The 13,987-nt window shown below is 40.2% G+C and overlaps 1 protein-coding gene across 1 annotated transcript in view; it reads left to right on the forward strand.

Annotated features, from left to right (window-relative positions):
* Positions 1-9,464, forward strand: part of ctsh (cathepsin H) — a 29,226-nt gene extending 19,762 nt beyond the window's left edge. The window contains exons 6-12 of the mRNA XM_041175212.1: positions 1,534-1,620; positions 1,716-1,771; positions 2,080-2,161; positions 4,124-4,192; positions 4,486-4,592; positions 7,824-7,949; positions 9,005-9,464. Of these exons, the coding sequence (XP_041031146.1) occupies positions 1,534-1,620; positions 1,716-1,771; positions 2,080-2,161; positions 4,124-4,192; positions 4,486-4,592; positions 7,824-7,949; positions 9,005-9,080 (603 nt within the window). The 3' untranslated portion in view covers positions 9,081-9,464. The remainder of the gene's footprint in view (positions 1-1,533; positions 1,621-1,715; positions 1,772-2,079; positions 2,162-4,123; positions 4,193-4,485; positions 4,593-7,823; positions 7,950-9,004) is intronic.
* Positions 9,465-13,987: the final 4,523 nt, after the last annotated feature.

Consider the following 13,987-nt stretch of genomic DNA (forward strand, 5'->3'; position numbering starts at 1 on the left):
TGAGTGGCCCTGGCAGAACCCAAACTGGGTGTCAGTGAGCAGGTTATTGCTAAGCAAGTGCCGCTTGATAGCACTGTAGATGACCCCTTCCATTACAAATTCCCCTCGTATATTTGTTTCTGCAACTGAACAGTGCACCCCATACACAGGCTGTAGTTATTTTGTCCTCACCTGACCTGGTCCATTGACAGAATGCCATATGATTCGTATAGCCTGGCATAGTTGGTTGGAAATGCATTGACACAAATCCACGAGATATACATTAATTAGTACACTGATACCTGTGAATGTGGGCCTATTGTCTGAGGTCGCAAAAATATGAGGGGGGCCATTCAGATCCTCCAGACTGTTGTACCAATTCATGGCTGGTCAAAATCTATGGGCTAGCCCTTGACCTGCGTTTTCCCATTCTGCGAGCGGAAATGAACATTCAGGAGTTGAATTTCAGTCAGTTTTTACCCAAACATACAGATATCTGAGCAAAATCTTCCTCACATTCATGCTGGCCAGATTATTATAACTAAACACTTCCTCCCTCCCACAGCCACGTAATCTCCCAGGGGATGCAAAAACCCAGGGCCAATGAGGGAAAAAAACCTCTGGTGAAGTCCTCTTTGACCTCTTCAAGAGATCAAAATCCAGGAGATCACATGAACTAAGTGTTACTTTTAGGACACTGACCTATATGATGTGATCCCTGCCCCAATAAGGAATCAGTCCAGCGCCATGTGGAACCAACTGGCAACACATTCCAGAGACTCGCTACTCTCTGAGAAAAGAAGGGCCGCCCAATATCCTATTCCTACCCTTCCATATTTTAAACCCATGTCTCCTGATCCTTCCCATTCTGTTAAACTGTAACTATCTAGCCATAGGGATGCTATTCAACCCTTTAATTATTTATAGAGCTCTCGCAGGCAACATTCCATCCAATTTTGTTTTTTGGAGTGGGTAATTTATTTAAGTGTTTGTCCCCTTTAATTTTTTTTTGCACAGCTGCTCACAAGCAGTAAATTAAAGGGACTGACTTGTGTGCAGCCTGCATGGCAACTTTCAAATTGCTGTGTAGCTACAAGGCTTACAGCGAACATTGGCAGCAGTTCATTGCTAAGTCTACACTGCCCTAACAACAGCATTAATATGTTGTCTTCAACATCGTAAAATGTCACAAAGTGCATTACAGGATTGTGATCAGATAAAAATGACATTAAATCACAGAAGGAAATATTGCCAGTTGGTCAAAATCTTGGTCAAAGAAGTAAGTTTTAAGAAGTGTCATAAAGATGGAAAAAAAAGTACAGAAGCAAAGGGGTTTAAGGAGGGAATTCTGGAACTTAGTGCCTAAGCAGCTGAAGGCATGTCCACCAGTGGTGGAGTAAAGGGAATCGGGAATCAGGAAGGCCAAAGTAAATAGACACAGCTCCATAAGCCTATCTGAGTAACTAATGTTATTTAAGCTTGGATTCACACACAATTGCCCACTTTGCTCCTGTTTCTGGTCTCTGAGTTATTTCTGGATTGTATTCTACACAGGGTGGGTGTGGAAGCTGCTGGACCTTTTCTACCACTGGATGCTTGGAATCTGTGATTGCAATAAAGTCAGGAAAACTTGTTTCACTGGTGAGTTTTGGTCAAAACTTTGGTAACCTTTAGAATCATATTACGCATCTGTTCTAATACTGGAATACATTTTGATATTTTAAATCTCTCCATAGGCGGAACAACAACTTGTAGACTGTGCTCAAAACTTTAAAAACCATGGATGCGCAGGGTGAGTGAGCCAGTGGCACACTGAGTTTCCAATTATCTCTTTTTTGAACATAGGAGGTACAGGTGACCATTAGGGAGTCATTTCTTCAAAATGAATGCTCAGTTCTCCTTACCTTAACCTCTCATCACAAAACCTCCCAGTGGTGAAAATTTTGCAATTGAGGAGTTCACCTCCACACCATCCATTTTAATGTAATACACTCTGCCTTAAATAAACCATGTTCTTAACCTTATAAAATAGTAACTCGCTCTGTGTAACAGTCCTCTGTTTATTCCCTGTTTTACATTATTGTTTTTAACATTTTTCAGAGGACTGCCAAGTCAAGCTTTTGAATATATTAAATACAACCAGGGGCTGGAAAGGGAACAGGATTATCCTTATGAAGGAAAGGTCTGACTTTACATTTTTAGCTGTCTGATAATAATAGAGCGTGGCTCACTTAATGGTACGGTGTTTTTATCACAAGTCTTTCTGCAAATGAACCAATAACAAATACATTTCAAAATGGCAGACTGATGGAGGACACAGTGAACTGGTCTCTGCCATATTGGGAGCAATTTCTACTTGTATCCAAATTAGTGAGAGGATGGGGAATATGCAAATAAAACGCAACATTGAAAAATGTGTGTACATAAGCAGTTTAGGAAAATAAATGTTTTGAGGTTGACTCTGGTCCAGAGGGTAAATGCACTTCTGCGATATCAGCACACAAGTTCACCATGTAACAAAATTGCCATTATTTTTTTCCCAGTAAACCCAGCTAAATGTATCAGCTGTAATGACAATATGAACAGAAAGTACAAACTAGTATGAGGAAGTTCAATAAGGGAAAGACAGGAGGATGGTGGCAGATATTTGAAGAACAGGGCTATAATTCCCAAGACACTGTTTATTTTTGCTCTAACACTAGGGAGAGCACTTCCTGCAAATGCTTGGCTGCCACCTCAGTACCAGTGCACCAACTGGCAGTATTAAAACAAACAAGTTGGCTTGACACAGACTAATGTTCAAGTTACCTTTTTTTTGGTCTGTTCAGTCCAAAAGCAACTGTAAGAGAGATAAAAGAGATCGGGGAAAAAGTTTTTTAAAATTATTTAAGTTTTAATTTTTTTAAAAATATCCAACAATAATTAAAATTCAAATGAATGAGACACCACATGCTTAAAAGTTAAATTGCAGAGCCAGAAAAGTTGTTTGGCAATAATTAAGATTTATCATGCCACTAAAATTTAACTAGACTTGAATGAATAACCCTTAACTTTTTCTGGCATATTTAGTGGGTATCTATTGGGTAAGTACACCAACTTCATGCCGTGTCTCTCGGCAAGGTACCAGTGTGACGAAGCTTGTGGAGAAGCAGGGTAACACGGACAGCAACTTCTTGATTTTCACGTTTAACTGAGCATGTGCAGACATCATAAGATGCTTTCTGATTTATTCCTTAATAATGGTGAGTGCTGATCACCCCATGCCAAACAGGCATAGAATGAGTGGGCTGGTAGTGTTTATGGAACTATGTGCCACTATCAATGAAGTCAATGGAGCTTAAAATGAGACATTATGTGAAACAGTCATTGAACCCACACCTACTCTGTTCCCATTGGGTGGTTTGTATTAACATCAGGGATCAAGTGTGAGAGTCCCAAGGGAAATTTGACTGTATTAACCCAGTTTCCATTGGACATTAGTCCTCAATACAGGACAATATATGATTCTGGCATTAATTTGGTTTTATAAATTGGAGAGAATGAGGGAGACTGGTGCTGAAAATGAGAAATGTCACACTTGTGTGAATGGGGGGTGACGCAATACTGGCAGCGTCTCATCTCAAGATAATCATGGATAAGGAATGCTATTTGAACTTCTGGAAAGTTGTGGGTGCACAATTGTGTAACATGGTGATAGTGAGTTGTCAGCAATGAGCCCTAAATTGTTTCCATTGTGCGTTGCTTTCAATGCATAGTACGTTTAATTTTTTTTGCATGGCCACACGTACATGGTACCTTAAAGAGGACAATTTGAGAGTGGCCCTCTGATACCTTTTAGATTGGTGTGCAGCTTCACACATGCAGCTTACAGAGAACATTGGTCACCATTCTGTTTTACATCCCATCCCATTAACCTTCAATCCTCTGTGATTCATTTTACACAATCACACAAATCCTACTCCCAGAATCTAATTTAATATTCCAGATTTTCCTTCACAATCTTGAGACTGAGAATTAGTCCCAAAATCTTTTAGAAAATCAACACCACCTCAGCAGTAACCTCTTAATGAGCAGAGAACCTGTCAAATCAGCATGATACTGAAGCAAATGATCCTGTTGTGATTTTTCTTTGTGTTTCTCTCAGGATGGACCTTGTCGGTTCCAGCCCAGCAAAGCTGCCGCATTTGTCAAGAGTGTAGTCAACATCACTGAGGTAGGTTGCAGGTCTTCCAATAACCATGTTATGACACTTGCATAATAGTGCTCACTCAATACTCCCAGCCATTTCAATTACTTTTCTGAACTAAATCCAGAAACCAGTTTTTTAAAAAAATCCTCAGCTGAATCTAAATTGGATCAAAGTTCCTGATTTTATTTGAAATTAATTAGAACTGATTGAACTGCAATTCTGAGTTTAGAGTACATTATTATAGTGCACTTAGAATGCTGCATTTACTCCTCACCCCTGAGGAAGTACATTGATCTAACACCCTGTTTGTTTTATAGTATGATGAAGCTGGAATGGTGGATGCTGTGGCAAGACTGAACCCAGTCAGTTTTGCTTTTGAAGTGACTGATGACTTTATGAATTATGAGAAAGGTGTTTATTCCAGGTAAGTCCTTGACTTTCAAGAAGATGGCACACCACCACCTTCTCAAGGGCAACTAGTAGTGGACAAATAAAAGCTGGCCTTACCAGTAACATCGACATCCCATGAATAATTTTTTAAAAAACTTTAAATATAGGATTTGATTTCAAAAAAGAATAGCAATGCAACTGTGCTTGTCTGAACTTCTCCATGTTGGAGAGAAGGAGGGAGAAAGAGAGAACACACAAGCTTTACAGCCAATTATATATTTTTGAGATGTAGTCCCTGCAGCTCCCACAAACAATAATTTTTAATGATATTAGTTAAGGGACAAATATTGGCTCAGGACATTGGAAAGTTTTCAATACTCTTCTTCAGAACACTAGCCTTGGGGTTTATGCCCACCTTAAGAGGACAGACAAGGCTTTGATTTAACATGTCATCTGAAAGGTGTCCTCAATGAACCACTTCTATACCTAATGGCCCATTTCTTCCACTGATTTACAGCAAGCAGATTGTCCTCCGAGTTATTTCCATAACACTGTCCCATTTTATGAGGACATTGCCTGACTCAGAACTTCTTTACAGGATATCAAGCTCGATGCTATGGAGTGGTTACCATTTCATTCACATTGGGCATTTTTTACCCCCATGGACACCAACCCAGTATTCAGGCATCAGAACTCTTGCCTCATTATGGATGGGGCTTGTACCTCATGACCTTACAATTCAGAGATGGGAGACTAACACTGAGCTCCGGTTCACCCCACTAGTGGACCACAACCAGAACTAAATGGAAGCTTTGTTATAATGAGAGTTGTACTAATGTACCATCCTGAAAACAATTAGGAAGATAAAAGTTGTAGGACCAAAAGTCCAGGGGCATAAATGTGGTGGAATGGGACTTATGACTGCCCTAAAGTGAAGGCTGATGATCCCATCCCAAGTACAAATAACAGGGTCATTAGCACAATATTGTCTGGCGCATTTACAATGCTCACCCTGACTGAGGCTTGGAATGTCAAAGAGCCTTATCGTGTTGGCCATCATTCATTGGATAGCTCTCTTGATTCTGAGTCAGAAGGTTGTGGATTCAAGCCCTATTCCAGAGACTTGAGCACATAATTTAAACTGACACCCCCAGTGCAGTACTGAGGGAATGCTGGAGGTGCCATTTCAGGTGAAATATTAAACTGAGGACCCATCTTTCCTCTCAGGTGGACAAAAAAGGTCTTGGGGCACTATTTGAAAACAAAGCAGGGGAAATTGTCCTGGCCAATATTTATCCCTTTATCGCTAAAACAGATTGCCTGGGCTTTATCACACTGTTGTTTGTGGAAGCTTGCTGTGGGCATACTGGCAGCTGAGTATCCTCTAATACAACAGTGACTACACTTCAAAAGTACTTTATTGGTTGTAAAGTGTTTTGGGACATCCAGAGGTTGTGAAAAGTGCTATATCAATGTAAGTTTTTTTTCTCTCATTTTGCTCCAACATAGCAGATGTATTTCAAGAGGAGCCTCACAGACACAAAGCGGCTGGAAACTCAGCAGTGCCCAGCGCATATCCTTTACCATTACTGATCTCCTCCAAGGTTGATGACCTGGTTTGGTCATTGATCTGGGGCCTTTGCTGAGCCTGTAGCAAAATCTGTGCCTGTTATGTTTATGCTGAGAGCTATCAGGAGACCTACTGCATGGGATTTCCTGGGAAATCCCAGGAGCCCCTCTGCCACCCAAGCTCCAAGGGAGATGCAGGTGGGGTATCCAACCATTGCTCATCCCGTTAGAACTTAGGAACATAGGAATAGGAGTAGGATGTTTAGTGCCTTGAGCCTGTTCTAACATTCAATGGCTGATCTGTGACCTAAATTCATATACCCACCTCTACCCCTTATCTCTTAATTACTTTGGTTAACAAAAATCAATCAGTTTTAAATTTAACAATTGATCCAGCATTGATTGCCATTTGCGGAAGAGAGTTCCAAACTTCAACCACCCTTTGATTGTAGAAGTGTTTCCTAGTTTTGCTCTTGAAAGGTCTGGCTCTAATTTTACATTATGTCCCTTAGTCCTAGACTCCTCAACCAGCAGAAAAAGTTTCTCTCTCTCTACCCTATCTATTCCCCTTAATATCTTGAAAATCTCAATCTAATTACCCCTTAACTTTCTAAATTACAGGGACTAGGACCCTAGTTTATGTAACCTTTCCTAAATTAACCTTTGGAGTTCAATAATCATTCTGGTAAATCAACTCTGCACTTCCTCCAAAGCCAATGTATCCTTCCGAAGGTGTGGTACCCAGAACAGCTCACAGTACTCCACGTGTGGTTTAACTAGGGCTTTGTATAATTGAAGCTTGACTTCTACCCTCTTCTCGTCCATTAGTTATAAAGGCCAGCATTTCATTAGCCTTTTTGATTATTTTCTGTACCTGTTCATGACACTTTAAAGATCTGTGTACCTTGACCCCCAAATCTCTGTGTACCTCCACTGTCTCTAGCTTTTAGAAAGTACACTGTTTTATCCTTTTTAGGTCCAAATTGGATGACCCCACATTTCTCTACATTGAAATCCATTAATGTTTCTACTCTGTCCCTTTTAAACTCTTGTCTCTCCTCAAAATGATCCAGTTCTCCTTGTGGACCCATTTACACTATCTAATTCAATCATCTTCCCCCAGTATTTCATTCCATAGCTCTACTACTCACTGAATAAAATGATTCTACCTCACGACCATATAACACTGTGTTCTAAATCTTAACCTGTGATTTCTGAATTTTTGAATCCTTGAAAATGTTTGAGACAATTCTGGAAGATCTGCTTTTCCCCAGAGTTTCTAGTTGGAAATTGGAGTTCATTTCTCAATGATGTTGTACACCAGGAGTCAAGATCAAATTTTCAGGTTAGGTGGGGCTAAAGACCAGTGAATGATTGGACCAGGTCAGAGAATTGTAATTCAGTCCCCATTTCAAAGTAATGTATTCAGTTCTCATTTTTATATGCCTGTTACAAATTCCATTGGCTGCATTTATGACAATTGCCTGTGTAAACCTGTCACAGTGCAATTACAGCCTTGTGTCACTGGTTGTGATGTAATTACAACGTGACAAGTTTACATTGGGCGTTCTCATTATAAGCATTTACACAGGAATTTATAATGGGAAAAGTTGAATGGAATTGCACATAAATATAAGAATTTTGATGTATTGAATAGAAATTGTAACACAATTTTTAAAACTTAAATCTTCAACAGCAAAAATTGCCATTCAACCCCGGATAAAGTGAATCATGCTGTGCTGGCTGTGGGTTACGGAGTGTCCAATGGTACCAAGTATTGGATTGTGAAGAATTCTTGGAGCACTTCCTGGGGAATTGATGGGTCTGTACATTTTCTTGAAAATAAAGTTAGATTTCTTTTTTCAACAGCAAGTACACGAATCATGAAGAATACCTTTTAGTGGGTAACATAATGAGCTGTCCCAGCAGCTCAGGTGGTTAATATATTTTATGAGCTCAGCTGTGAAGACAGGAAGGCCCCAGGCTCAATATTTGGTGTGTGTCAAGGTACCCTTTCACTCCCCAGCCCTATGTGCTGATTGCTAAGTAAAAACATAGACCACATTACACTGATTTAAGTGTAAATTTTCACGGTTTATTTAATCACCAACGTAAGAATATAAGGAAAGAGGAGCAATGGGTCATATGGCCCCTTAAATCAGCTCCGTCATTCAGTAAGATCATAGCTGATCTTTCACCTCAACTCCATTTTCGCTCTATTCCCGTACTCCATGATTCCCTTAATGTCCAAAAATCTATTGATCTCATAATATTTGTGGAACCAGGAGTGGAAGAGCAGCCCATTCAAATAGTGGAACAGGGGTTGCAATCTCTCACATTTGGTGTTCACACAGAACATGGCCACATCCAGGCTGCAAAAGTTACAGGCAGCCTAGGAGTGTGTGAAGGTGACTTAAAAAGTTATTTGTCAGTACTGCTCCATGTAACACTTGAGAAATCAGTGTGCAACCAGTTTTGAGTGGGCCTATTTTGTTTGGTATACCTGACATTTAAAGTGCGTAGGAGCTGAGCTACCTTTGGTTGAGTGGATTGTAAAGACACAAAGTGGTGATACAAGTGCTGGCCATCCTGAAACAAGAGCCGCTTGATAAGGCCTTATAGTAACAAAGCTACTCAACCTCCAGAAATAGTCTCGTCACTGTAACATTAACCCTAAATTACACTTACTCAAAACTTTTCATGACTGATGTCTCTCAGTCCTGCTGTTTGTTGGAACTTGCTATGTGTAAAATAGGCTGCTGAATTTCCTGCATTACAGTAGTGACTACACTTCAAAAGTATTTCATTGACTGTAAAGTGCTTTAGGACTTCCTGTGCTTATAAAAGGTGCTATAGAAGTTCTTTCTTTTTTTTAAGATATTTCTACATTGAACGAGGGAAGAACATGTGTGGCTTGGCTGCGTGTGCTTCCTACCCCGTCCCCCTGCTCTGAGATGATGAGGCTGCTCAGATACAATGGAATTCCAGGCCAAGTCCTTATTGAACCGCAAGGCTGATGTGACACAACAGAAAACTTTACAACGCCGATTACTGCTTAAAAGAATACTAATTAACAGTCTGTTTTCCATTCTGCTTCTTAATGTAAATTGCATTGAGTTCGAATCACCGATTGTATTTACTATTTCTGATTTCTCGGAGCATAAAATGATCTCTGATGATCAGTTTTAAATGCTCACTACCACTAAATCTAGTCAAGTGTTAAATTTCAACTAGAGGCAAATGTTCATTTTATAAAAAGAATCTCTTTTGTGACTGTTTTTTTAATCAAAGTGCTGATTGTAATCATGAACAAATGATAAAAAATGCTGAAATGAAATACAAATTGATCAATTTTATCTAGAGCTCGAGACCCAAACAAAATATTTCTTTCAATGAGCTTCACACACTTAACAGAATTCAGTGGCAAAACTTTAATGAATAAAACCTTAGGTATAATTTTAAAAAAATGCTGCAAATTGAAACAAAAACAAAATATGTTTGAAATACAAAGAAATCTCATCAACATCTGAGAAGACCAAAGACAGTTTAATGTCTCAGATTCAGACCTGAAAAAATGGAGGACATCGCCTTTATAAGAGTAACTAACATTAAGAGTAGGCAGGAATTGACGGGTACAGGAGTCAAGTACAGGCTTGCAAACTGCTAAAGACAAAGAGGCAGCAATTTCAAGTATTAACCTCTATTTTTCCAGTTGTCTTTTCTACATTAAAGTGACACTGTCTTATCAACAAAAAAACAAAGCTGCTCTACAACTAATAAAAAACTTAATCATAAAAATAAAGGAAATTTTACAAATATAATTAATATTTTTGCCAGTGTTGATTAGACACTCCAGGTCCCCTGGTCCTCACCAGTTGCAAAGGACCTCAAGAATGCTGGAGGATATTGCACACACCCTTTCCAGAGCTACCAGGGTACAGACAATTCCAAGAAAGAGAGGCAAGCAGTCAGAGTGACCACCAGCCTCCATGGGCCTCATCCAACCTGGACATGTGTTGATGAGTGCCTTGGCCAGTCTTGGGAACAGGCCTTTTATCAAGTGTTGATTAACCTGCTCGGATTTCCTGTAGCTGCTACTTTTACCTTAAATATAAAGCTTGAAACAGACTTATATTGTTAAGCACTTTGAGAAGGCTCCTGCTGTGTGTTGCAATGTGAGTGAGGCTGTAATTACATCTGCTGTAATTTGGTACTTAAAATAAGTTCATTCTTTGGTTTCAATTTCAACCTCTATCAATCAGGCAGGATGGCTTTATGTCTGGTAGATCTTAGCTATATTAGTGACATTAGTTGAGTAATTACAGCCAGAAACTTAAACCAGTGCTGCTTTCACATAAATACCTAGGATCACAGAAACAAGGAGGAGGACATTCAGCCCCCTGAGCCTGTTCTGCCATTCGGTTAGATCATGGCTAATCCACATTTTAACTCCATCTACCTGCCTGGGTTCTGTAACCTAACAAAAATCCATCAATCACAGTTTTAAAATTTTCAGTTGATCCCCAACCTCAACAGCTATTTGGGGGAGAGAACTCCAGATTTCTACACTCGCTTAATGCGCTCAAACTTCTCTTGGTGCTATCTTCACACAAGCTGACTTTGAAATAATTAAAACTGTGTTAAGAATTTGCACAAAAATAGTGTGGATTGTAATTTCTACCCTTGCATTTCATTTTTGTTTTGTTTTCTGTTAAGCTTTTTACAACAGCAATAACATTTTTATTCTTTTGCGATCAAGTGTTTAGTTTTGTCTTTCATGCATAAGATGCATATTGACATTTTAATATGTTAAACTCTCAGCACCACATTATTATTTTCACATTTTTATGTTTTTGTATTGTCAATGTCAGGAAATGGGAACATTTTCCCACCTCTCTACAACAATGGGTTGCATTACAGTATAGCTCCCTCCATTCCGTCCAAACAATTTACCTTATTTCCAATCTCCGAGGATGAGCATTCCCTATTGTAACTGTGTGACCTTCCCATTTCCTGGACATTCACTCTTGTATTCTCTCTGAGTATGTTGTTGATTTTGTGATGAACTGAAAAAGACGACATAAAAAAGGTCTTATTTATACAGAAGAAATCCTGATATCCATCTATGAATTATTTTAACCTACAATCAAAGCAGCACAGAAAAAAATACGTACGTCAATCTTATCAGTAATCAAAAACAAAAACAGAATTACCTGGAAAAACTCAGCAGGTCTGGCAGCATCGGTGGAGAAGAAAAGAGTTGACGTTTTGAGTCCTCATGACCCTTCGACAAAACTTGAGTTAGAGTCCAAGAAAGAGTTGAAATATAAGCTGGTTTAAGGTGCGTGTATGGGGGGCGGAGAGATAGAGAGAGAGAGAGGTGGGGGTGTGGTTGTAGGGACAAACAAGCAGTGATAGAAGCAGATCATCAAAAGATGTCAACGACAATAGTACAATAGAACACATAGGTGTTAAAGTTAAAGTTGGTGATATTATCTAAACGAATGTGCTAATTAAGAATGGATGGTAGGGCACTCAAGGTATAGCTCTAGTGGGGTTTTTTTTTATATATAATGGAAATAGGTGGGAAAAGGAAAATCTTTATAATTTATTGGAAAAAAAAGGAAGGGGGAAACAGAAAGGGGGTGAGGATGGGGGAGGGAGCTCACGACCTAAAGTTGTTGAATTCAATATTCAGTCCAGAAGGCTGTAAAGTCCCTAGTCGGAAGATGAGGTGTTGTTCCTCCAGTTTACGTTGGGCTTCACTGGAACAATGCAGCAAGCCAAGGACAGACATGTGGGCAAGAGAGCAGGGTGGAGTGTTAAAATGGCAAGCGACAGGGAGGTTTGGGTCATTCTTGCGGACAGACCGCAGGTGTTCTGCAAAGCGGTCGCCCAGTTTACGTTTGGTCTCTCCAATGTAGAGGAGACCACATTGGGAGCAACGAATGCAGTAGACTAAGTTGGGGGAAATGCAAGTGAAATGCTGCTTCACTTGAAAGGAGTGTTTGGGTCCTTGGACGGTGAGGAGAGAGGAAGTGAAGGGGCAGGTGTTGCATCTTTTGCGTGGGCATGGGGTGGTGCCATAGGAGGGGGTTGAGGAGTAGGGGGTAATGGAGGAGTGGACCAGGGTGTCCCGGAGGGACCGATCCCTACGGAATGCCGATAAGGGGGGTGAAGGGAAGATGTGTTTGGTGGTGGCATCATGCTGGAGTTGGCGGAAATGGCGGAGGATGATCCTTTGAATGCGGAGGCTGGTGGGGTGATAAGTGAGGACAAGGGGGACCCTATCATGTTTCTGGGAGGGAGGAGAAGGCGTGAGGGCGGATGCGCGGGAGATGGGCTGGACACGGTTGAGGGCCCTGTCAACGACCGTGGGTGGAAAACCTCGGTTAAGGAAGAAGGAGGACATGTCAGATGAACTGTTTTTGAATGTAGCATCATCGGAACAGATGCGACGGAGGCGAAGGAACTGAGAGAATGGGATGGAGTCCTTACAGGAAGCGGGGTGTGAGGAGCTGTAGTCGAGATAGCTGTGGGAGTCGGTGGGTTTATAAATTATAAAGATTTTCCTTTTCCCACCTATTTCCATTATATTAAAAAAACCCACTAGAGCTATACCTTGAGTGCCCTACCATCCATTCTTAATTAGCACATTCGTTTAGATAATAATATCACCAACTTTAACACCTATGTGTTCTATTGTACTATTGTCGTTGACATCTTTTGATGATCTGCTTCTATCACTGCTTGTTTGTCCCTACAACCACACCACCACCTCTCTCTCTCTCTATCTCTCCGCCCCCCACACACACACCTTAAACCAGCTTATATTTCAACTCTTTCTTGGACTCGAACTCAAGTTCTGTCGAAGGGTCATGAGGACTCGAAACGTCAACTCTTTTCTTCTCCGCCGATGCTGCCAGACCTGCTGAGTTTTTCCAGGTAATTCTGTTTTTGTTTTGGATTTCCAGCATCCGCAGTTTTTTTGTTTTTATTATTGTCAGTAATCAATCTAGTTCATAGAAACATAGAAAACTTACGGCACAGAAGGAGGCTATTTGGCTCACTCTGTCTGTGCCAGACAAAAAAGTGCTATCCAACCTAATGCCACTTTCCAGCTCTTTAGGTTATGTCATTTCAAGTACATATCCAAGTGTTTTTTTAACGTGATGAGGATTTCTTCCTCTACCATCCTTTCAGGTCGTGAGTTCCAGATCTCCGCCACCCTTTGGGTGAAAACAATACTCCTCAGCTTTAATTTTTCTATCAATTATTTTAAATTTGTTATTGACCTCTCTACTGAGGGAAATAGGTCTGTCCCCATCCATCCTATCTAGCTCTTCAAAGGCTCATAAGTCACGGTTTGATTTAAGAGGGTCTTGGGTTCAAGTCCCACTTTAGTAATGTTGAGAACACAATCTAGACAACAGTCTAGAGTTACCCTTCAGTGCATTGCAGGAGCGGTGCATTGCTGGGATTGTGAAAATTTGGAAGAGACTTTAAATTGAGCCTCATTATATTTAAGTGGGTATAAAAGATTATATGGTACTATTGAAGAATAGCAGGGTAATTTTCCTGCCCTGATCAACATCTATCCTTCAACCAACACTATCACAATAAGTTAAATGGCCATTGATCTGGTTGTTGTTTGCAAACCTGCAAATGGCTGTTGTATTTGACTCCAAAATACCAGTGACTACATTTCAAAAAATAATTAATTCATAGTGAAGCACTTTGTAACATCCTCAGGGATGCATTTTTTTTCTTTCAATAACTTTTCTTCCATTTCTAAGTTCCCCCACTCACATTTTTCTGTCGAATCCCAAGGGATTTTCTTGCTACAACTTAAACATTACA

The sequence above is a fragment of the Carcharodon carcharias genome, chromosome 26 (assembly GCF_017639515.1).
Source record: "Carcharodon carcharias isolate sCarCar2 chromosome 26, sCarCar2.pri, whole genome shotgun sequence".
NCBI lineage: Eukaryota > Metazoa > Chordata > Chondrichthyes > Lamniformes > Lamnidae > Carcharodon > Carcharodon carcharias.